The 22,740-nt window shown below is 35.6% G+C and overlaps 1 protein-coding gene across 1 annotated transcript in view; it reads left to right on the top strand.

Moving 5' to 3' along the window:
• The window catches only part of LOC121671823 (sodium channel protein type 5 subunit alpha-like), a 35,521-nt gene extending 13,317 nt beyond the window's left edge, over nucleotides 1-22,204 (top strand). Inside the window, 16 exon segments of the mRNA XM_042044050.1 lie at nucleotides 1,659-1,761; nucleotides 2,127-2,356; nucleotides 2,480-2,632; nucleotides 2,927-3,280; nucleotides 4,030-4,473; nucleotides 5,734-5,853; nucleotides 6,271-6,385; nucleotides 7,036-7,190; nucleotides 8,954-9,127; nucleotides 10,601-10,738; nucleotides 12,935-13,189; nucleotides 14,098-14,151; nucleotides 15,062-15,203; nucleotides 17,162-17,262; nucleotides 18,056-18,320; nucleotides 20,116-22,204. Coding sequence (XP_041899984.1) covers nucleotides 1,659-1,761; nucleotides 2,127-2,356; nucleotides 2,480-2,632; nucleotides 2,927-3,280; nucleotides 4,030-4,473; nucleotides 5,734-5,853; nucleotides 6,271-6,385; nucleotides 7,036-7,190; nucleotides 8,954-9,127; nucleotides 10,601-10,738; nucleotides 12,935-13,189; nucleotides 14,098-14,151; nucleotides 15,062-15,203; nucleotides 17,162-17,262; nucleotides 18,056-18,320; nucleotides 20,116-21,260 — 3,948 coding nt within the window. The 3' untranslated portion in view covers nucleotides 21,261-22,204.
• Nucleotides 22,205-22,740: the final 536 nt, after the last annotated feature.

Genomic DNA, 22,740 nt, shown 5'->3' with positions numbered 1-22,740 from the left:
GATGGATGCCAAATGTAATCTGGATTTTTATATCTCAGAAATAACATCTTCAGACCTTTCCAAGGTCCCCTCCCCTCTCTGTGTCCAGGGAATGACAAAGTTCTGATACCTCTAGGAAAACCTAGAGCATGATCCAATCAGTGTGAGCTGCTCCAATGTAGACTTTTACCTTTAGCCAAATAAGTATAATCTGCAACAAACATGGCTGTTTATTTCATGTTATAGCAACTACTGGTAGTACAAGCTCTGCTGCAACTGAGGACTCCTCAAACGATGTCCTCTCTACTTTCATCATAAAAAGAGGCTAAAGGTGCTAAGTCAAAGAAAAAAAGCACATTGGATAGAAGCTTTTTGGCAGGACAGAATGAGTTTATAAACACTCGACTATTTCTTTAGGGCACATCCCTATTTTAAATCAGAGGACTTCTCATCCCCAGTTATTTCCTTCAGCTAAAGATCAATGAGCAGCAGTAACCAGTTCAGTGCTGGTGAATGTCCTTGTCCTTTCCAAAAACACAACTCTGAAGGTTCCTTAACAGCTGTGAATTTCAACAAGAAGACTGAGAACTTTAGTCAGGCTGGCACACAAATTTTTCTAGGTTTCTGTTTTCTGAGACACCAAATCTTAGAGAAAAGAGTGAAAGGGTGATTTGCACTGGCCATGATTAGAATAGTCTAGTTGAGCCTTTTAGACGCAGAAAAAAAACAGAGGGGAAAATGAGCATTTTAGCACTGTATTATAAATTCATTTTATAGGTCTGTTCTCTGACAGTTCTGTCAGCTAAGTTTTGCTTAGATTTTCATTAAAATATCAGGGTGACAAAGAGAAATAATTATTATTAAACCTCTAAAGCCAAGGATATCAGTGTCATTCCCTGAATAACAGTTTTACAGAATATGTTCATAAAAATCATAATATCATAAGCGTTTGAAGTAACATTATGATATATTTTTATTCATTTATCCTTCCCAAAGAAGAAAATTATGAAAATCCAGTTGTGCTGAGAGGGAATACTGAAGTACAGTGCATTGTGATGTGGTCAGTCTGTCCACTCCCAGTCTGTCAGGTTCCCTGTCATCTGGTAGTTCTAATGAAAACAAAAGTAGTCCCATTCCTAGTTTTAGGGATTTCAATATTAGTTAGATCTTGATAGGCTTAATAGGACTAAAAAACCCAATAATTTGTATTAACTGTGTGGCTATTTTTCACATTAATACATGATTATTTATTAATAATCAATAATTCATAGTTAAATAGCCAATAGTTTATTCAAACTGATGGTCAGTGTTCTTTTTGTCTGTTGTTTTTATCCTTCACTGGAAAGATAGAATGAGTCTTTCCCCTTGCCCCCTGTTAATGTTTCTATCCTTCTTATATAATGGCATTATAACTGCTAATTAAATATCTTCAGAAGGAAACAACTTCTTGGAAAATTGCACTGGTTTTGATGAAATGTCCTTTGCCTTCAAACACCTGATAGTGTTAATTTTTTTCTGTTTTATGTTCTTTCAGCAAGTTAAAGCTTCACTGTAATGTGTGTTTGAAAAGGCATATTTATCTCATGCTGGATATAATTTTTGTATTGTGATTTGTATTCTAATTATTGTACCTTCATGTTCTCGTGTTGTATTATCTTCTGCTGTCTTTCTGACCAAAGAGGCAGATCCTGCTGTCCTATGAGGTGTCAATGGATGCTCTCAATGATCCTGTCCGCAGACAGAGGTTAATGAGTGCAGCCACAATTCTTACTGATAATTCAAGTAAGTCATTCTTTCCTCTTTTTCCAGTGGTGATTGTGTAACTCAACCTAAGAGATCAAACTGTCACAAACAGCATTATTTTAAAAGCCACTAGGCGAAATTATGCTGCAAAATGTAAATTTCAGTAAAATTAAGATTCTCATATCTCATGTAACTCGCAATTACCAAGGGCAAGTTTTGCCTGACCTTTATTAGTCTGTGATTAGTTTGTGCAGAATGAGCTAAATAATTTTTTTCAATTATGCCATTCTGCTCATGTGAGATTGACTTTTCTTTTCCATCTTTTCAATGACTGATTGTCTTTTTCTTTGGTTAGTTATATTCTACAAAGGATTATTCATATGTCACTTTCCTTTGTCTGCCAGAGTCAAAACTGAACTGTCCTACATTTTGGAAAAATTTCCCTCAGAAGTATCTAATTTGGAATTGTTGTCCATTCTGGAGAGCAGTCAAAGAGAAGATGAAATTAATAATTTTGAATCCATTTGTTGATCTCTTAATCATGGTCTGCATTATCTTGAATACCTTATTCCTGGCTATGGAGTACCCTGGCATGGAACCAGATTACCAACAGCTGATTTCTCTAAGTGACCAGGTAAGTTAGGTCTATGTTAGAGTGAAAATGGAGTTATAACCCTGTATTTATACTGGGACACTCCCATAAGGACACAGACTTTTTCAGTGACTTTTTTTCTGAATCTCATTTTTGTCCTTCCAGGTCTTCACCCTGATTTTTACTGTAGAAATGATCTTGAAAATCATTGCTCTAGATCCTTACTACTATTTCCAGCACAAGTGGAATGTTTTTGATAGCGTGGTTGTTTTGATTGGCCTAGCGAGCTTTGGAACAAATCTGTCACCTTTCAGGCTGGTAATTATTTATTATTTCTTAAAAGTACATGTGTTGTATAGTGAAATACCCTCATATTATGTTACTGATGAGTATGTTAAATCTGTTTTCTTTGTTGGTAAATAGTAAGACAACATGAGCTTTTAACTGGAGTGATTTTAATGGCATCAAAACAATCAAAAGGTTTTCTTCAGGGAAAAAATGATGATATTACTGCAGTAAAGACATGATAAATGCAGGGTCTGATTTTCATGTGTGCTCTGCTACCTAGGCTCTTTTTAACTTTTTTTTTTTTTCCTTGTGTTTTATTTACAGCTCAGGATCTTCAAATTGGCAAAGTCCTGGCCAGCCTTAAGTACTCTTATGAAAATAATTCTTAACTCATTTGGTGCGCTGAGTAACCTCACTCTGGTTTTGGCAATCACTGTATTTATTTTTGCTATAGTAGGAATGCAGATTTTGGGTACTGATTATGACACAAAATACTATAAAATAAACACCAGTAAAAATTTACGCTGGCATATGAAGGATTTTAGTCATTCAATCCTGATTGTATTCCGAATATTATGTGGAGAATGGATTGAAACTATGTGGGAATGCATGGAAGTGGCTGGAGAAAGGAAATGTCTCATCATTTTCTTGCTTGTCCTGGTGCTAGGAAACCTGGTGGTGAGTTTCAAGTCAATTTTCAGTCCCTACTGAATGCATACAGTTACTTTGGTTTTTTTGGAGGCAAACTTTACTGTTTGAAAAGTATTCACTTGGTTCTCTTTTCTGGGTGTCACTTGACATCTGGTTTTGTTCTGTCTCCTTTTTTCCCTTTTCCCCTGTCTTTCTCTTTCTCACACCAGACACAGAAGCAAAATAAAATTATTCCTTCTAGCCAGGGTATAGAAGTGCAGAGCTTATGATAATTTGGTGTCAGATGTCTTCTTCTTTTTTATTGATGGGACCAAATAACCAAACTGTTCAGTGCTTTTAATGCTTAACAAGTTGCCCTCATGTTATCAAAATTTTACAATACCCAGATTTTTGGGTTTACACTAGATCATTCGAATGTAAATATACAGGGAGACAAAATCTTTTTCATCTGCTTGCTTTGTTGGTTTATACCAGATCCTTTTTGATGGTGATGTAATTAAAATTCATCTTTGCCTGCTGTTTTGCTACATGTCTGCCTCCTCATACACTATGGACATCAGAGCATGTGAAAATAGATTTGATATACCCAAACTTTCCCTTCCTTCCTTTTTTTTCTCCTGCCATTCCTTCCAGGAGGAGCCATCTCAAGCTATAACAATAGTCCAGCATGATAGTAAATAATTTCATTGTAGTGGTTAATGAAAGCAAGTCTGAGGGTCTCTGAAGTGTCTTTTCTGTTAGCAATAGTGTCTCCAACTTACTTTAACTATTTTAAGGTGCTCAACCTGTTCATTGCCTTGCTGCTGAGTTCGTTCAACACTGATGACCAAGAGGGGCCTGGAGAAGGGACTAAATATCAGATTGCCATTGCACAAATTTGCAAGAGCCTGAAGGCTGTGAAAGACAGAATTTGGGATTACTGCTGCAAAAGAATGAGAGGAAGCCTCAGAAGAAGAGACAAAAAGAAGACTTTGGCAGAAGTTTCTGGGAAAGGCATAGAGGTTACTAATTATGCCATGACAGATGTCAGAAAATATATAGACAACAGCTGCTTTGACATAGAGTGTTACCATGTGGAAGACAGTTCCTCAGTAGCAAGGAAATATGAAGAAATTTTGACTAGCCACAGTACCTGTGTTCCCATTACAGCAGCAGAGACTTACACCAACGAAGGTGATAATGGGCACATTTTACCCACAGCTGTAGAATACAGAAAACAGGTAAGGAATATTGATATTTGAAAAATTATTATGACTTGCATCTGTAAATACAATCTCAAAGGCTTAACAGTAAATATTATACTTTCTGTCATTTCTGCAGTTTTACTTTCTTTGTTCTTCTAGTATAAGGGATACAAAACAGTCTTGGTTATTCAATGTTATGTTGAATATTCACTTTTTCATCATTCTCCTCAATGATATCCATAATTCTGCTCTTGACTGTTTTGTTTCCATTTACTAGTGTCAATTGAGAAATTAAGTTTGATCAAGACAGACATTCTTTCTTTTTGTCTCTGCCTTACACCTGGATTTTTTGGAAGGCAGGCCTCTTGTGTTGATTATATGTTGCTTCTCAGTTGCACGGAATCCAAAGGGAATGTAAACAGAAGCTACAACTTAAAAAAATAAATTCTTAGGATTGTTTGTTTTTTTTAATCACCTGTTCACCTCCATGGTACTTTTGACTCCCCTTTATATCTCTTGATTTTGTTGTGTTGGGCAGGATAAAGCTCAAGTCTTTCTGCGTGTGAGCGAGGTGTTTTTACTGCCATGACAGCTGTACAGAGGCATTTAGGGATACTGGAGATATTTCAGGTGTCTGTCACACCCACACGAGATGGTCAAATAAGGCCCAGGAGCTATAGTAACTCTTTTCACAGAATCACAGAATTGTTAGGATTGGAGGGATCTCTTTTTGGATGGATTAGCACAGGGTCAGTGTCTAGGTGGACTGCTAGGATCCATTTTGTATAGTTTTGGTTCTATTAGGAAGCATCATCAGTGGAATATCTTCGGACAAGTTCTCAAAGAGGCAAAAAATTGCTGATGACCTTAGAATCATCTGTGGCTATTTCAAATATCTTGCCTGTGAGCATTTGATGACAGAAATTCATTCCCTGCTGCAGTGGAATCTGGTATTTCTTGGAATTTGTAGTGGCAAAAGGACTGAGAACTGATTCTGATCACTTAGAACTTCTGCCTATAACTGGAAGCATCATTCTTTTACAAGGATTTTAGGAAAACCGTTCAATTTTTTACAAAAATAAAAACTTGCTAGTGAAAGATTCTCTGCCCATGGCAAAGGGGTTGAAGTTACATGATCTTTAAGGTCCCTTCCAACCCAAACACCCAAGTCATTCTGTGATTATATGGGTCTAAACTTCAAGGATGTCTTACATTCTATTAAATCATTTTGCCTTTTAAGAATGACTATTAGGAAAAAAAAGTGGAAAATCAACTGATTTACATTATTTCGTGCAGGGAGACAGATTAAGACACAGAGAACAGTGGCAGAATTCAAACAGCTTCAATCAGAGTTCTGGGACTTCTGAAAATGTAAATGTTTTCACAGTAACACCCCCAAAGAAAGAGCAACAAAAGGTAATTACAACTTTTATCATTTTATGGAATATGCTGGGCCCTCCCATTTTCAAGACTTTAGAGACATGGTTTGTATCTCTAAAAATAGATTGACCTGATGAAATCAAGAGTTTTCTCTAAAATTGTAGCATAATATAACCTTTTCTAAACATTTCCCTTCCTGCAAATCCAGCATAGATGACTAAAAGGAACCAAGAAACTTGTTAAATTAAATCAATGGAAGCAAGGGTAGGGATTGGCTTTTTCTGTCCTATTCTTTGTAACTTATTTTGGTAGTTCAGCAACATGAAGATAATTTATACACAGCAAATTTCTTTTGGTGGGGGAGAGGAGATGATAATTTTCATTTCTTTTAGGTTTGGTAACCTTATTAATGAAAAGCAAATAAATTCTTTTCTTTCTCCTTCTCCTGTCCAGAAATATCATGGTGTCCGTAGCTTTTCTGAAGCCAGCACTGTGGATCCAGTTGTTCTTCTGGAAATGTTTTCCCAAACTAAAAACGTACAGCTGCCTAAGGACTGCTTTGCAGAAAGTAGGAATCTTTATTTTTTTGATGTTGCACTAATGCCAAATGAACCAGTGTTCACAGATATCCATTTGGAACATGTCCAGATTAGCAGGAACTGTTTGCCTGCTCATCCCAGTGTGGATATCTGCCTTTGATTATCTGAACATCTCCTTATACTCTGTTGACTCTCATGGTTCAATCCTGCTGCCTTTACAGATTGATGAAGAGTATTTCTGGTGCAGAGCAGTGAACAGAGAGTCCAGTTGTAATGTCTCTGCAATGCAATAAAGTGAATCAGTAAAAATAATAATTTACCTAGCTACTAGTTAGGTAGTATCTATCTCTTTTCAAAATAAAAGAAAAGAAAAAAAAGCAGAAATAAACACATTTTTAAAGAAGAAAAGGCTTCTTTTGTGCCCACAAGCCTCACTGCAGCAGGGCACAAGAAGTTGTCTGTTATTCCATGTATGTGCTTTATTAAAAGAGATTATTTTGGCATAAAAATTTTGTCTTTTCTTTGGCTTCAGATCATTTCAACAACAGCATCACCTCATAGATAAAAGAGCACATTCTTCCTATAATCTGTAAAAGCCCTTTTTTAGATGTTTTGTACTTTCTAGATCCATATCTCAACATTTTCCATTGAACCAATATGCTGTTCTCTCTCTTTTCAGGTTGTGTTCAGAGTTTCCCATGTTGTGTAGTGGATGTCACAAAGTTTCCAGGCAGAACTTGGTGGAACTTTAGGAAAACCTGCTACAGAATCGTTAACCATAGTGGTTTTGAATATTTTATGGTTTTTATGATAGTATTGAGCAGCGCAGCACTGGTAAATTTCATTTAATTTTTCCACTTTTGAATTAATTTTTGTCAGTAAAGGAACAGTATTGGATTGATTTCTTCTGCTATGACATTCCTTTCCCCAGTGAGAGACAAGAGTGTAATAAATGTAACCCTTAGAAGTCATAATACTTTCCTCCACTTGGATTAAACACATGGATTTAAATATATGGAATCATAGTTCTTCATTGAACATAGTTCTTTACATTTTGTGTTAATTACAAGGCTAAACCAGAGTCTGAAATTACTTAGGAAGGCTTGAAAAAAATAAGAGCACTTCTAAATTTGTAAAGCAAGCTGGCTGCTCAGTAAAAATGTAAATTGAAAATCATCCAAACATTATGATCAGAAGCTAAAAGTGAAGGTGGCTGTGAACTGGTAGTGAGGTAATGTTTCATTACTACTCTCATCATATCCATTTCTCCTGAAGAATAAGGGAAGATTTATTTGATTTGAAAGCATATTCACTGTCTACTGAAAGTAACTTGTTAAATAAAACATTTTATAGTGCAGAAGGAACATAACCAAATAGTCTGAAGGTGGTCTATGTGGTAGATGTCAGAATTTCCAGATAAAGTCAGGTCTGTGAATATTACATTCAGATTGTTCTCTGAACCATAGATTTGAACTGTCTGCTTGAAAATTCCCCTGACAAAACCTCCAGGGGAACTCCCTGGGATTCCAGTGAGGGCTCCTCTGTGTTCATAGGGAACCAAACTGAAGTAAGGAAGGAAACTGAGTTATTTTTAATGTATTGTATGATCCAACTAAGTTGAACAAAAAGTTAATTGGGTACGCAGGTGCAAAATAACAAAACAGTAACAATTTCTTGACAGCAAAGATGTCTTGCAGTGTTGATAACTTTCCCATTTCTAAGATACACTTGTCCTCTTGCAAAAAGGGACTTGTCCATTTTTTGCTTGTTTATAAATTTTAATGATATGAAATTTTCTGAACCAGCTAAAATGAAGGGGCACCAGACCATCACTCATGTCCATGGCTTGTAGTGAAATTAAATGAGATGGTGATCACAGAAAGAATGCTCAGAAAAGCAGGGGAGAAGTGGATGAAAGATAAAATACAGACATTTGGAAAGGGTTGGTGAGGAAATAATGAGAGGTGTTAAAAGGAATTTGGAATAGATTGGCAGGATAAAAACTTTAAAATAAATTAGCAAGGCAGCAAATACTTTAAACATAAGCAAGCACTGATGTGAACAACAGCAATCAATGAAACATTTTCCTAAAACCTTAAGGTCAAGGTTTAGGTGAAAAAACATGCAACTCCAGGATTGAGCAGTTGCAGATGAGGTGTTTGTCAAATTTTTCCATACCTGTATTACAACTCTGCAGGCTGGCTCAAGATGACTCATTTGGAAGGTCAGAGTCTGACAGACACTGGTCAATGGATTCAAGTCAATATTTTTTTGTGAATAATTTTAGATCAGCCCCTTCAAAATTATCAACTATCTTGAGAAGCCAAAATTTTTTAGCCACAATTGACCCTCGTCAGACATTTTTTGAAGTGTTGAACATAAAAACCTGAAAGTATGGGATTTTTCCAGTGTGAAAATGAGATTGTACTTATTTAAAAAAATTAGTTTTCTGCTTTTAAGTATAAAACTAAGTGATGGTTGTCCATAATTTAATATGAAATGGTTATAATAAGCCATACTGTGTATTCTTGTACAATTAAAAAATAATCTTCTGTAAAATTACTGACTTGTTTTAAAACTGAACTCTGAAATTCCAGGCATTTGAAGATATTTACTTGCAGAAGAGGAAAAAAGTGAAAATTATCCTAGATTATGCAGATAAGATATTTACCTACACCTTTTTTATGGAGATGCTTCTGAAATGGGTAGCTTTTGGTTTGCACAGTTATTTCACAAATTCCTGGTGTTTGCTTGACTTCGTCATTGTGTGTGTAAGTATTATACTCAGCTTGACGTACATTTTGATTTTTGATATTTTCTATCTAGAGAACTACATGTAATTTCTGATTATGAATAATACAAGTGTAAAAGACAGTTTCCAAAAGCTGAAAAACCTTCAACTCAAAGAGGCTTTAGGACAAATTTAAGTGGAAATTCTCAGCAATATTCAAGAAGTTGCTGAAGAAACTTTTATTAGGTATCACTATCATTGAGAATCTTGATGGCTCTAAAAACCTTTTCAATTGTAGAGAGAGAGTTCAATTAGTGATCAGAAATAAAATTAGAATAAATTGATTAAGACAATAGAGAATGCAAAGCTACTGACTGTTCTGGCCTAGATGATCTGAAAGGCCCCTTCCAACCCAAACCATTATATGATTCTGTGATTTTGGTATTTAGAAACAGAAAAAAGAAAGAGTTGCTTCCTTGAAGGAGAAGAAATTTAGATGATAAAGGCAGTTGAAAAGTATGGTTGGAAAAATCATTTACCAGTGAGTTAAAGATAGGGAAATACTTTGTACAGCCCTACAGAGAAATGCTGGAATCACCAAGAGATAAGTGCAGTGTTCAATACATATACATTTACTCTGAATGTAGAAAATGTTAAATATTATCATCTTGCTGTATAAAAATGAAACATTTTTGCTGGTCAACATCACACTGGGACAGTTCTGAAGTTCAATATTTTTAAATAAGGAAATCTAAACAGGTGACTTGTAGGATCAGAGTGGCTTTTGATAGCCTCAGGGTAGTCAGAATTGAAAGTTGTATTGAAAGAATTGAAAGTATTAGGAAATTTCAACACAGACATCTAATATTATGACTATTTGTAAAGAACATACAGCATGACTTCAGCAGTTACAGTTTTCTAATATAAATAACAGTCCAAAACAGAGGATAAGCATGGAAATATCCAATGGCTGAACAATGAGATGACAAATTTAAATAGGGGACGAGACAAATCATGAACAGTGAAAAAAAATCTTTATTATTGAAACAACTTCTTAATGTTTTCATTTAATTTTCTCTCTTAAAAAAACTTAAAATGAACCAGAAGTCTTTTTACAAATATTTTTTTGTTTCCACATCACCATCCTAAGTTATGATAACAAATTACTGTATGCACTGTTGAGAATAACTATGTAGAAAATGGGAATATTTTATTTGGAAAAACTGTTCTGGTCTGGTAATGTATGAAAGTATCACAGTTACCAATTTGATTGTAATACTAGTATTAAAAAAATTTATATGAACTGTTTAAAAAAAATCAGAATTAATTCCATTTTTTTAATATATATTAGAAAAGAATGAAGTAAAATTATATTGTGATAATTTTGAATGTGTATTTTCCTAATTTGACTTAGTGGTGAAAGATACTGTAATCTTAGGATTGTCTACTAATATAAATAAAACAAAATTTTGTATGCCATTTAATGATCCCAGTTCCAATTCAATGAACACAGCTGTCCTTTGTTTCCTGGGGACGAAATTCTGTTTCTGAAGACTCATCATCTTGTTCCTCTGGGACCACCCTGAAATCTCTCAGGACTTTTAGAGCACTGAGGCCTCTCCGAGCTCTGTCAAGATTTGAAGGGATAAAGGTAAAGATATTGGGAGTCTGGGTGAATATTTTATAATAGCTGCTTTTGAAATTTCTGTGAAAATTAAAACTTGAGTGTCTGTTTTGGGACTTGATGGCATTAAGATGCTTCAGAATTACCGACTTACATCTTATGGTTGTTATTTTGAAATAACACCTAAGAAATTCACAGAAATTTATCAATACGAATAAATTAAAGAAATAAAATGATTATGTTCTACCAGAACATTATTACATATAATGATGTGAATAATGGAAGATTTTTCCATATTCCTGATTTCAGTGTAAAGGGCAGAACAAACCAAACAAGAATTCCAATAGACTTGTAGCTTTCTGAAACCTGTTCTTGTTTTATTTTAGACATGGAAAAATTTCATCCAGTGTATTTGGAAAATTCTTCTGAATAAATAAATAAATGTGCTTGAAATAATAGGAACTATTTTTAATTACTTGTGAATAGATAAGAATCTATATACAGATTATTACAGAAAACAAACTGTAATATGGGAGAGAAAGCTGTACTGTGAAAGTTGTAGCTTATCAGTCTTCATGACATAACAAATGTAATGACCACGTTGTCCTTAATTTTTTTTCATTTTCTGAGGCAAGAAATTGGAAACTGGGAAAATGGATTAATTAAATCATGGCTTCAGTGGAAATTATTCACTTATGAAACATCTTCTTGTAATTCCTGTTATTCAGACTGCTATGCTTATGTCAACTCACCTGACACATTGCTAGACAGGCTCATGTGCCACATTTGGGGTTCTCCAAGGTGGATCTGAAAGATAATAAACCTTTAAAACTACTAATAGCAGAGGAGCTTCTTTTAACTCCATTTTAAAAACTGCTCTGAGTGAACTGTCTATAATCTTTAAAGTCAGTGGGGAGAATTAAAAAATAGTATAGTGCAAATCATCTGATCTGTGTTACATCACAGAATGTGAGGAGACACCGACTTCAGGCACTGGGAGGGACATAGAGAAAAACCTCCTGAAAGCCGGACTCAGTTAGAAAGAAAGACTCAGTTAGAAACAGCCAGAGTGAAGTTAGGAAGAGCATTTTTTACCTTTCAAACCTGATTATTTTTTATTATGAAATGGATGAGGGAGGGAAGAGCCATCTGTGGTCTCAGATACTGGTTATTCCTGGTTTGGATAGGTGAACTAGGAGCTAGGGAGGAATTTGCGGAAGTGCCAGGTCCAGTGTGCAGAGACCATCAGGATGAAGTTCAACTGGCAGCTGCCTATTGGTGGCTCAGAGGTAATTTCTGGGACAAATGTTACTTAATGGCTTAATTAACAACCGGGAGAATGTGGTAGAAATTGGCCCCAGCAAGTTCCCAGATGATGTGAAGTTGGGGCTGAGCAGATAATTAATAGACTGGGAGCAAGGCTGCTCAGCAATGAAAGCTGGACAGACTGGAGATATGGTCTGCAGAAACCTCAGGAAGTTCAGCAAAAGCAAAATCTTCCGCCTGAGCCAGAATGACCACAGGTGACTGTGGGACTCTCAGTGAGCAGCTTTGCAGAGAAGACCCGGAGGTGGACGGCAGGTTAAACATTTGTCACCAGAACAACAAAGATCTGCCACATCTTGGGCACGTTAAGGCAATTCTCGCGCTGATGTTTTTGCCACCTGTGAGACTGAATGTAGAGTCTTGTATTTATTTTGGGGGTCTCCAGGGTAAGGCAGATATTAACAAAGTGGAGAGTGTCCGGCAAAGGGCCACCAAGATGACCAGGGGACTGAAGAGGAGAAACTGAGAGAGCTTGTTGTCTGGATAAGAGAAGGGTAAAGAAAGGATTGTTGTCCTCATACAAAACCCATCCAAAATAAAGGAATGGGTTATTTATGACATTGTTGTAAATGCAGATCATGCAACCCATTCTGCTGTATCTGATTCTTAGGTCCCTTAGCTACTACAGACTCATAATCTTATGTATTTCTTTCACTCAAGGAGAATTCTGGTTGCCCTCTGTTTTACTTCCTCAAAAAAGGCAAGGCAAATACAAAAAAATTACCTGTTAAGACAAGCATGAGTTTGGGCCAAGGGCTGGTTGTACCTTTGTCATCTATTAGTCATTATATGGATGAAAATTCTCAATAGATACAGAAGCAGAAAAAATCAGTGGCTTTCTGGGGAAAGTGATCTATTGAATGCAAATAATTAATTACCTTCATTCATTTCATTCAGGTTGTTGTGAATGCCCTCTTCGGAGCCATCCCCTCAATCTTCAACGTTCTGCTCGTCTGTGTTGTCTTTTGGCTCCTCTTTAACGTTCTAGGAGTAAAATGGCTCGGAAACAGATTTTGGAAATGCATACTCAAAAAAGGAAATATTACTCTCATTAATAACAAAACTGATTGTATTTCCTACAATGGGACATGGACAAATAATGTTGTAAATTTTGACAATGTTGGCATGGGATACTTGGCTCTTCTCCAAGTGGTAAGTTCTACAAAAACATGCTTGTTTTTGTTTTCTCCAAGGAATGAGTTGAGCAGCCCAACCAAGGGACACTGCTATGCTTCTGTTTATCTCACTGAAATGTGGGATTTTTTAGCTTCCATGAATATTTTCCTTATCTACGAGCTGCTCAGTTCCTCCTAAAGAACTCTGGGACATATGCAGCCTTGTGTTAAAATCGAGAACTCTGCTTCACAGCTTTTCAATTTTGTTTTAAATTACAATTTTGTTTCAATTTTGATTAAGAAACTAAGCCTGAAATAGTCTGCGTGTTACTGTATTCGGAGTCGTTCTTGTTCTCTCTGGTTCAGAGTAGATAAGAAAGAAAACTCATGGACCAATTTATTTAGAATTCTATGTTTTCTTTTGTTGTAAGCATCCTGAAGTGTTGGGATGCTAATTCACTAAGCTTCCTAATACCACAACAAAGGAGAGAAAGGCATTTTTTAAAAGTCTCTGTTATCCCTGTATCTTTTCTAGATGAAGGTCTTTGCTCTGGATCCTCCAAAGTGTTCGTTCTATGTTGAATAAAAATTTCAGAATGGAACCATCTGCTGTTCTCTTAGAAATTGTTTTTATGGTTTTAGGTTATATTTGCTAATTAAGCTGAAACTTTTTAGTGTTCCTTGGTTTTTTTTACAAAAATTTCAATTTAACAAGAGTAAGCTTTAAGACACATTTGACATGAATCACCTTTTTTTGTTTTCTTTTCAGGATTTTTTTTTTTTCTCTTTATTAAACTCCAGTGAATCATACTTCCAAGAATATGTTTAGAATTGATGCATATTTTTTATAGCACATTGCTCATTTTTTCCACAACTATTAACACATTTATATCAGCAACAGCTATTTTTTTTTCTTAGTGATTATAAACTGCATTTTTTTTCCAGGCAACTTTTAAAGGTTGGATGGATATTATGTATGCAGCAGTAGATTCACGTGAGGTATGTCACAAAAATGAAATTTTAGTTATTTTCCCTTTCCTTCTTCCCTTTTCTATCTGTACAATTAATTTTTCAGCTTTGTTTGCAACATCAGGTCAAAAATACAAGTGGATGAGTGCATCAAACTACAAGGTGAAACAATAATCCTTGGAGTACCAAGTATCTGAAACTTAGATAAAAGAAACTGATCACAGTAGAGTGACACCAAACAAAAAGAGGGCAAGATAATATAAAATTTTGCATAGGTCTGATGTGGAAACAGAATATGACTGTGCCTATGAAGCAAATTTTCTTCCTTTTAAAATATATGCAGTAGAATTGAAACAGCTTGCAGCTTTAGCAGTTATTTCAGAAGGTTTTCTTGCCTACATTTGACATCCTCACCATTTCTTCCCCATTTGCATGTGCTGTTTCTCACTCTCATACTAGTAACAATGTGTTTTAACTCTTCTATGTTTAGTTGACTTTGCATTTTTTCTCACTCATTCCATCGCTGTACTCTTGACTGTAGTTAAATAGCTGCTAACTAACAATATTGTTCCTTGTATGGCTGGTTTAAACTGCTTCTTGCCTGGGATAGCATTCCAAAGGATGGAAGTTCACCATTAGGTACAGTCTGAGCTGTTTTTCTAATCATGGAATTCACAGGGTCCCTTCTGATTGGAACTGTTTATTTATTACTAAAAAATTTGCTAGAGCAGGATTTGTCTTTGTTTATATATTATCTTTACAAACCTTAACAAGATAGAACAATACAGTTCTACTTGTACATCTAGATAAAGATTAAATGTGTGGAAGTAATTTATCTCTCATTACAGTAAAAAGACCTATAATAAATTGGAAATTATAAAGCTGTGATTATCTCATTTTTACCAACATTATTTTTCTGGTCTGATTTGTTTTTTAACAGATTGATCAACAGCCATTGTTTGAAGAACGCTTATCCATGTATGTGTTCTTTGTGGTTTTCATTATTTTTGGATCTTTCTTCATGCTGAACCTTTTCATTGGAGTGGTTATCAGCAATTTTAACCATCAAAGGAAAAAGATAAGTACTACATGAGCTAACTCAGAGTCTCTTGTAATCCCACTTTGATTAAGCGAATGCTGGTTTAACATCTAGATGTCTAACATTTTGAAACAACTATTTAGCTAGATAAATTTAAAATAATAACATTTCAAACCAAGTTTTGAAAACAGGAATCCCCTTTTCCTCAAGGCTTTTACCTGTAAATTCTGTTTTCCTGCTAAGTCCTTAATTTGTTCTAAGTAGAGAATGAGGAGGAAGGAGAGAGTAGCTTTAGAAATGAGAAGTCAAAAAAGTTACCTAGACTTTGCTACAGGAGAGTGGAATTCTTTTCTTCAGCTTTGAAGATTTGCTTTGGGAAACAGAATAACCCTTTTGCTGCGACTAAACACCTCACAAATGTGAGCGGGGTAATCAAGAGACACTCATGGAAGGACTAACCTCTGCTTTCCTGGTAAAGAACCTTGAAAAGGTCTTGTCAATCAGAACTTCTTCTAAAACTAGCTACATTTTAAAAAGTTCTTAATCTATAAAATAAACCTACAGATCAATTTACTGGGGTTTTGAAAAAATTCTGCATTGGGATCCAAGCCATGACCTCAGGAGGAGGTTGTGTAGAAATTTAAAGGCTGCTTAAAGCCCAAGAAGCACTGACTGCTTCCACTTTTCTCCTCATAGTTGTTATATTCCCTGTTCTTGTTATTCAGTAAGAAATGGAAAGCAAAATTTTGGAATGGAAAATGCAGCAAAGAAAAGCAATAATCATGCCTCCCTGGAATACTTCACCTTCCTTGTACCAAGCTTATTTATCAATTGAGTTCTGTCCTGGCTCATTTAAGGGCTTAAAGTATCCAGAGTATCAAGGGAAATTGTGTCTATTAATCCACTTGGATGTCTTACAACAAATAAGCATCTTGCTCCTTGAAAAAATACCAAAAAAGCAGACCCCAACAGGAGGTTTACAATTTCAATGTTCCCCTTTGGAAGACAGAATCTCTACAGGAGCCATTTAGTATTTCCATAGGCTGACTTATACACCAAATGTCAAAGCATTACTGCCTTTGGCAGAGAAAGATAGAAATAAAACCCACAAGAAATTCTTCTGTTCTCTGCATTTGGACAGAGAAAGGATGTGTAGGGATTGAGGAAAAGCAGTCCAACTTCACTGTAAGAATTTCCTTTTATAACAAAGTCCCAGTTACAATAATCCCAACAGATAAAAGGTTAAGTAGTTTATAAGCTTGAACATTTGCTAGAAGTTTATGTGGATGTAACACTTTTTTCTTTTCTTAGTACATGCTGTAACTGACTTTTTTTTTTTTAAATTTTTCTCTTTCATTTCTTTTCTTCTTTGGGATTTCCACTAATATTCCATATATTGAAGTTAAGTGGAATTTTTAAAGGTCTTGATGAAGTGACGCACATGGTGGATGCCCTGCTGAACGTTGTAGCAATTTTGTTGTACAAAATGCTGATCACTTAATGCTTTTATGATTAATGCCTTCTGAATACTGGGTTCCAACTGATTGCTCAGTAATACAGGTGGTGTGGATGGTAAAAAGAAATTCATTGCCAGGAACCCCCTGTAGAACATGGTCCCAAAGTGCTTATTCATCCTCCTCCATTTACTTGCTAGTCCAGCAATGGACTTCTGCTTCTACCTTTCCCAAAATTATAAAATATTTTACTTCTTGATGAATCGTATATAATTTTGAAAATAGGAAATAGATTTGCAAAACTTCAGAAAGGCTCTCACACTTGTCAGAACTGAATTGGGATCACTGCCTGGATTTGACTTTCATGATCAAATCCAGATCAGATGAAAGATCAAGGGCAAAAGGAGAAATGGTGAAGACACATTTGGTCTCTGTGCTCTCTTAGGTCCTGCTTGTGACAGCTGTAAATTACTCTTTTTTACGTAAATTTGCTCGTATTTATTTAGTTGATTTCAGCTGAGCAACATTATTCTTTCTCTTTACTTAGGTGGAAAAGATTTATTTTTGACTGAGGAACAGAAAAAGTACTATAATGCCCTAAAAAAACTTGGATCCAAGAAACCCCAAAAACCCATCCCAAGACCATCGGTGAGACCACCTTAAGTAGAACATGACAGAGGATATAAAGATGATGATATTTCAACTCAGCAGGCAGGCATTGGGAAATAAATTTTGCATTAGAGCCCCTCATCTTCCTCATTCAATATAGTATTTAGATTTTACTCTCTTTTGTTTAAAAATTCCATCTAACACAGTCATCTTTGAGGGTATTAATTAAGGAAATTTACAACCTATTTATCAGCTACTCAAATGTACAAACTTTTCAAACCAGGTCATATTAAGTATTTGATATTCATAACATGATCTGGGTTATTTAAGTTGCATGATGTTGCTTGTGCAACTAGATGGATTATTGCAGGTGAGAATGAATACAGAGTAGTACATGCCCCACGGCTGCTATTTGCTTTTAAATAATCTTATGCTTTATTTCTTAGGTTTTCTTAAATTTAATTCCAGGCTTGGCTTCGCATAGTAACTACAAAGAGTTTTTCCTGCTTATGACATTTTAATTAGAATTGCTTATCTTAAAATATCTGCATCCATAAGTATTTCTATTAAAAGAGCAATCACAATGTACTCTGAATGTTTTCCTGCTATATATTTTTTTCTAAGCCAATGTGCTTGCACAATGCCTGAAAATACTGAAAGTACTGTGACCTTTCTTTGAGGGTGTAAAGAAAACCCCTAAAAATGCTTCTAGTAGTTTATTGTTAAATTTATGTTATCTTGAATTCCTTTTCTAAGCACAAATTACTGATTATTATTTGAATTCAGGCTGGGTCTCAGAAGTGGCATTAAGCAGTTCTCATTCTCCCTACAGAATGCATTCCTAGGATTGTTGTTTGACATTGTATCTCACAAAGCTTTTGACATCACCATTGTGATTTTCATCTGTCTAAATATGATCGTTATGATGGCAGAAAACAACCAGAAGGGAACCAAGGATGTTCTTAATAAAATCAACTATTTTTTTGTGGCTGTATTCACTGCAGAATGTGTCATAAAAATACTGGCCTTAAGGCAGTACTACTTTGGAAGCGGCTGGAATGTGTTTGATTTCAGTGTTGTGGTCCTTTCAATAGTGAGTAAGTATCAATCATTAGGTCAGGTAATGTGTTGTACCAATATGTTGGGAAATGGTTAGAGGATCAGGGACATGGATCATTGATAGAATTATGGGATCAATAAAAGAACTGTACAAGCAATAGGCCTGCAAGCAAAGGTTAGTGTGAGAAACTGTCTCCATGAGAAAATCCCTGTGTGAGAAATAGGCCTGGGAACAAGAAGGGAGTTTGAAGATTTGCAGCTGTGCAGATGAAACCCAGAGAGGGGAGGGTTCACCCAGAGGGTGAACTCTGAATTCTTTTAATCATAACATAACTGTAGAAGCTTGCCAATGTAGTCTAATTATGTAGAAGCAGAAATGTGCTTGGATAGTTTTAAGCCACTTAAGAGTTAACAAGCTGGGATACTATATAAGTGTCTCTAGATTGCTAATAAACAGAGCTTGCTTTATCAACCATATTGGCTGGACTGCAATTTCTTCCTCCCCCTGCTGGAGTCCACGGACCTTTTTCCAACACCAATATTAAGCCAAATTCCAGTATGAAGTTACCACCTACATATGTTTGATAAACAAATTCTAGATCCATTTTACTTCTTCAAACTATCTGCTGAGTGATTCCTTCTAAAAGGCTGTATTTTTGCTTTCCCTTATATTTTTGCAGAGTACTAAAAGGTAAACAGAGTTTTCCAATTTTTTAAAGTATGATTTTTATTGAGGAATTAACAGAATATTAATTTAATTCAGTAACGTCTTTTCTAAGTTATTGTACTCAAACTGTTGTCTAACTTTTTATGCTTTCAATTTACGTGTTGTCACGTTAGCTGTTGTTTTCACAGTAAAAGAAAATTTAGGTTACAAATACATTTGCATCAAAAATGGGGATTAATTTAATTTTTCCAGGACTTCCTCTTAAGAAGGCAGAGCCCAATTGCAGATTTAGAAAGCTCAGGAAAACTTGGTTGCTCAATGCCAATCTATTTGTGTCACTATTTGTGACTGAAAAAAATTATTAAAACTGGCTTGTCTTTTCTTGGCTCTTTAAATAAGACTAGATGCTTATAATTTATTCTGAAAAGGGTCATACATAGCTCTAGTTTCTCATCCAGTTTATTTTGTCTGTTCTTCCTACTCAGGCTCAGGTCATATCATATAATAAAGGATGGGAAAGAAAAACTGCTCTGAGTTCTCTGCTTCTTGCCTAAGCATGGTAGCCTTTTGCCATCCTGTACAACCCAGAAAAATGATGACTTCTTAACTCATCTGTTTGTAATCATTTTCATTGCTACTGTGTCATTACTCTGTAGGGTCATACAATGAGCTGTTATGGGGAATAAACACTGAGAGACCATTTTCCTTTATTTTCTTCTTGCTCTTCTCTGATCTCATTTGAGTACTAAGCATTAGTCAAAGTCTCACATTTAGGCTTAGGCCTGCAGAAGAAGCAGCACTCAGACAGCGGCTCAGAGACAGCCCCAGAGCTTCCAGCACAGGACCTGAATGGATTTTAAAGGATTTTTTAGGTACTTGAGCAATGAATGCATAAATTCACCTCCCAAATTAGAGAAACTTGGGAGAATGCAGCTTCCAAACTATGCAAAAATCTTGATAAATCTTTAATATTGAAAGATATTACAATTTTTTTTCTTTACCTAAGCTTTTTTCCTAAGCAGTTTCAGAATTGATGATGTTTGTATTGAGAGCAGTGTAATATGATCAGCGTTACTTCCAACACCTAAAGCACAGAATATAACAAAACAGACATTAATTTGACTAACTTGACCTGACAACATTTTGTTTTCTTTTTCCTTTCAAAGGTCTTGGAGTTTCTGAAGTCTTTCGAACTTTCTTCTCCCCTACGGTTTTGAGAACTCTTCGTTTGGCGCGAATTGGCCGAATCCTGAGAATAGTTCGCCAAGCCAAAGGAATTCGAACTCTTCTTTTTGCACTGCTGATGTCTCTTCCTGCACTGGTCAACATTGGCCTTTTGCTCTTCCTGATTATGTTCATATATGCCATCGTGGGCATGGCAAACTTTGCCTGTCTCCGCTTGGAGGATGGGATTGATAACATTTTCAACTTCCAAACCTTTTGTGGTAGCATTCTCTGCCTCTTCCAAATTACAACATCAGCTGGCTGGGATAGTCTTCTGGCCCCTGTGCTAAAACAATCTGATGCGTGTGCTCCCAAATTAAATTTAACAGGGACAGAGAAAAGTAATTGTGTAAATAGGGGCTTTGGTATTTTATATTTTGTAAGCTATGTCATTATATCATTTCTCATTGTTGTAAATATGTACATAGCTGTCATTTTAGAGAATTTCAGTGTTGCCACTGAGGAAAGCACAGATCCTCTTTGTGAGGATGACTTTGATATGTTTTATGAGACATGGGCGAAGTTTGATCCTCTGGCAACGCAGTTCATAGATTATTCTGCTCTTTCAGACTTTGCAGATGCACTGGCAGACCCCTTGCGCATCCCAAAGCCCAATAAAATCCAACTCATATCCATGGACATCCCTATAGTTAGTGGAGATAAGATCCACTGCTTGGATATCTTGCTGGCTCTCACTAAAAGGGTCTTGGGAGAATCTGGAGATCTGGATAATCTTGAATTAAACATGGAAGAAAAGCTCGTAGCTGCCAATCCACCTAAAAGTAGTTATAGCCCAATCTCTTCTACCCTTAGAAGAAAACAAGAGGAAGTGTCAGCTCTTATTATTCAAAGGGCCTTCAGGAGACATTTGAGACAACGTTCTCTTGAAAATTTATCCTTAAAGCATTGTAAACATAACAGTGCTGTCTTTGAATGAGATCTACAGGACAAGCAAAGTCTTCTTGCATCACTGCTTAATGAAAATAATGGTAGGAAGATGGATAAATTACATCCTGCTTCTTCCATATCCCTCCCTTTATTTTATGATGGCTTTGCTGAGACAGACAGCAATAGGTTTGACACATAAGGTTGCCCCAGGCTGCAGTATTTCCAATTAAACCAATGTCACTTATTTTCAGATGGAGACAATACTTTGATCCCAGAGCATAATACCCTAAATTTAGAATAATTATGGCAGCCTTTAAGTATTGTAATTGTTAGGATTTGCAAATGCACCTTAAAGCAATTAAGACTTGAACAACTATGTCATAAATATTAGAGGAAAATCAAACCATGGAATTTTTTTTGTCAGCTACCGGAGTTGGTGAGTTAATTCTTTCAGCTGTCATTTTTATATTAGTTCATGTTTTTACTGAAGAAATCTGTAAAAGATCAGTTGTAAGCACGTATTTATAAACACAGAAGGATATAGAATAATGTATATCTCTTTAGGGAGATCCAATTTTTCCAAACAGGCTTTATTGTAGCAAAATTAAGTAATTACTGCAGTTCTGTAAAAGAGCTCGCTCAAGGCACTTCAGTATAATCAGCCTCTAATTTTGATGGTTTTGGGACCATCCTCCTCCTAATATCTTTGAATGGATTTCTTTATGCCTAAGAATTTTTGGGGTGTCTTTACACAAACACCTAAAGAGATTGAGCAGATCATCCTCAGTTGCCTGTGCCTGAAAGTTGTACATCATTTGTTCTTTGTATCATTCAGTGTATGAAAATTGTTGTAATCATAGTTACCAAAGTCAAAGGACATTATGCAAGAGGTATTGTTTCCAGAAAAGAATAATTGTACCTAAAATTCCATCATTATACTTCATCCCTAGAAAGCACTACTTAGTAATCTGAAATGAAGTTAATCTTATGAGATGACATTTATTAAAGTTAGAAAAAGCATTTATTTCATTGATTCTGAAAAAAAAAAGTATGAACAATGCGTACTAATATTTTACTGATTTTTTTTTTGCAGTTTGGAATATGACCAGTTTAGATTCTTCAATAAATACTTCAGATGCTTAACATGTTTTTGTCTGTTTTGTAAGAAGTATCTTTAATTTCTTTTATTACAAGACGTAATCTGTTATCAGAGAGGTAGAACAACAGTAATATAATTTTTCCAAAGTAGCTACCTATTAGCACAAGAAAACGGAATATATTTTGCTTTTCACTGGAAGTCAGAAAAGATTTAGTATTTTCAGGCCAAGAATAGCAAGAGCAATAGGGTAATGAATTTTTACTGTCATTTACCATGTTAATGACTATTAAAATATGACCAATATAGTCAAAACGAAGCTATTTTCAGGACAAATAAAGGCACAGGAAAGCTAAAAGTTAAAGAGCTCGGATACAGGATAGTTTGAATTAGATTTATTATGGTTAAACATTGGAACAGCCTCCCCAGGGAAGTGGTGGAGTCCCCAGCCCTGGAAGTGTTCAAAAAATGAGTGGATGTGGCACTTGGTGCTCGGGCTTAGTGGTGATGCTCAGTCAAAGGGTGGACTTGGTGACCTTGGGGGTCTTTTCTAACCTTAGGGATTCTAAGATTACTTCCAGAA

Source organism: Corvus kubaryi, unplaced genomic scaffold (genome assembly GCF_017639235.1).
Source record: "Corvus kubaryi isolate FWS band 111438036 unplaced genomic scaffold, C.kubaryi_AGA036_p1.0 37398, whole genome shotgun sequence".
Classification (NCBI taxonomy): Eukaryota; Metazoa; Chordata; class Aves; order Passeriformes; family Corvidae; genus Corvus; species Corvus kubaryi.
Note: the sequence above shows the minus strand (reverse complement) of the source record. Positions and strands in the feature narration are given on the sequence as shown.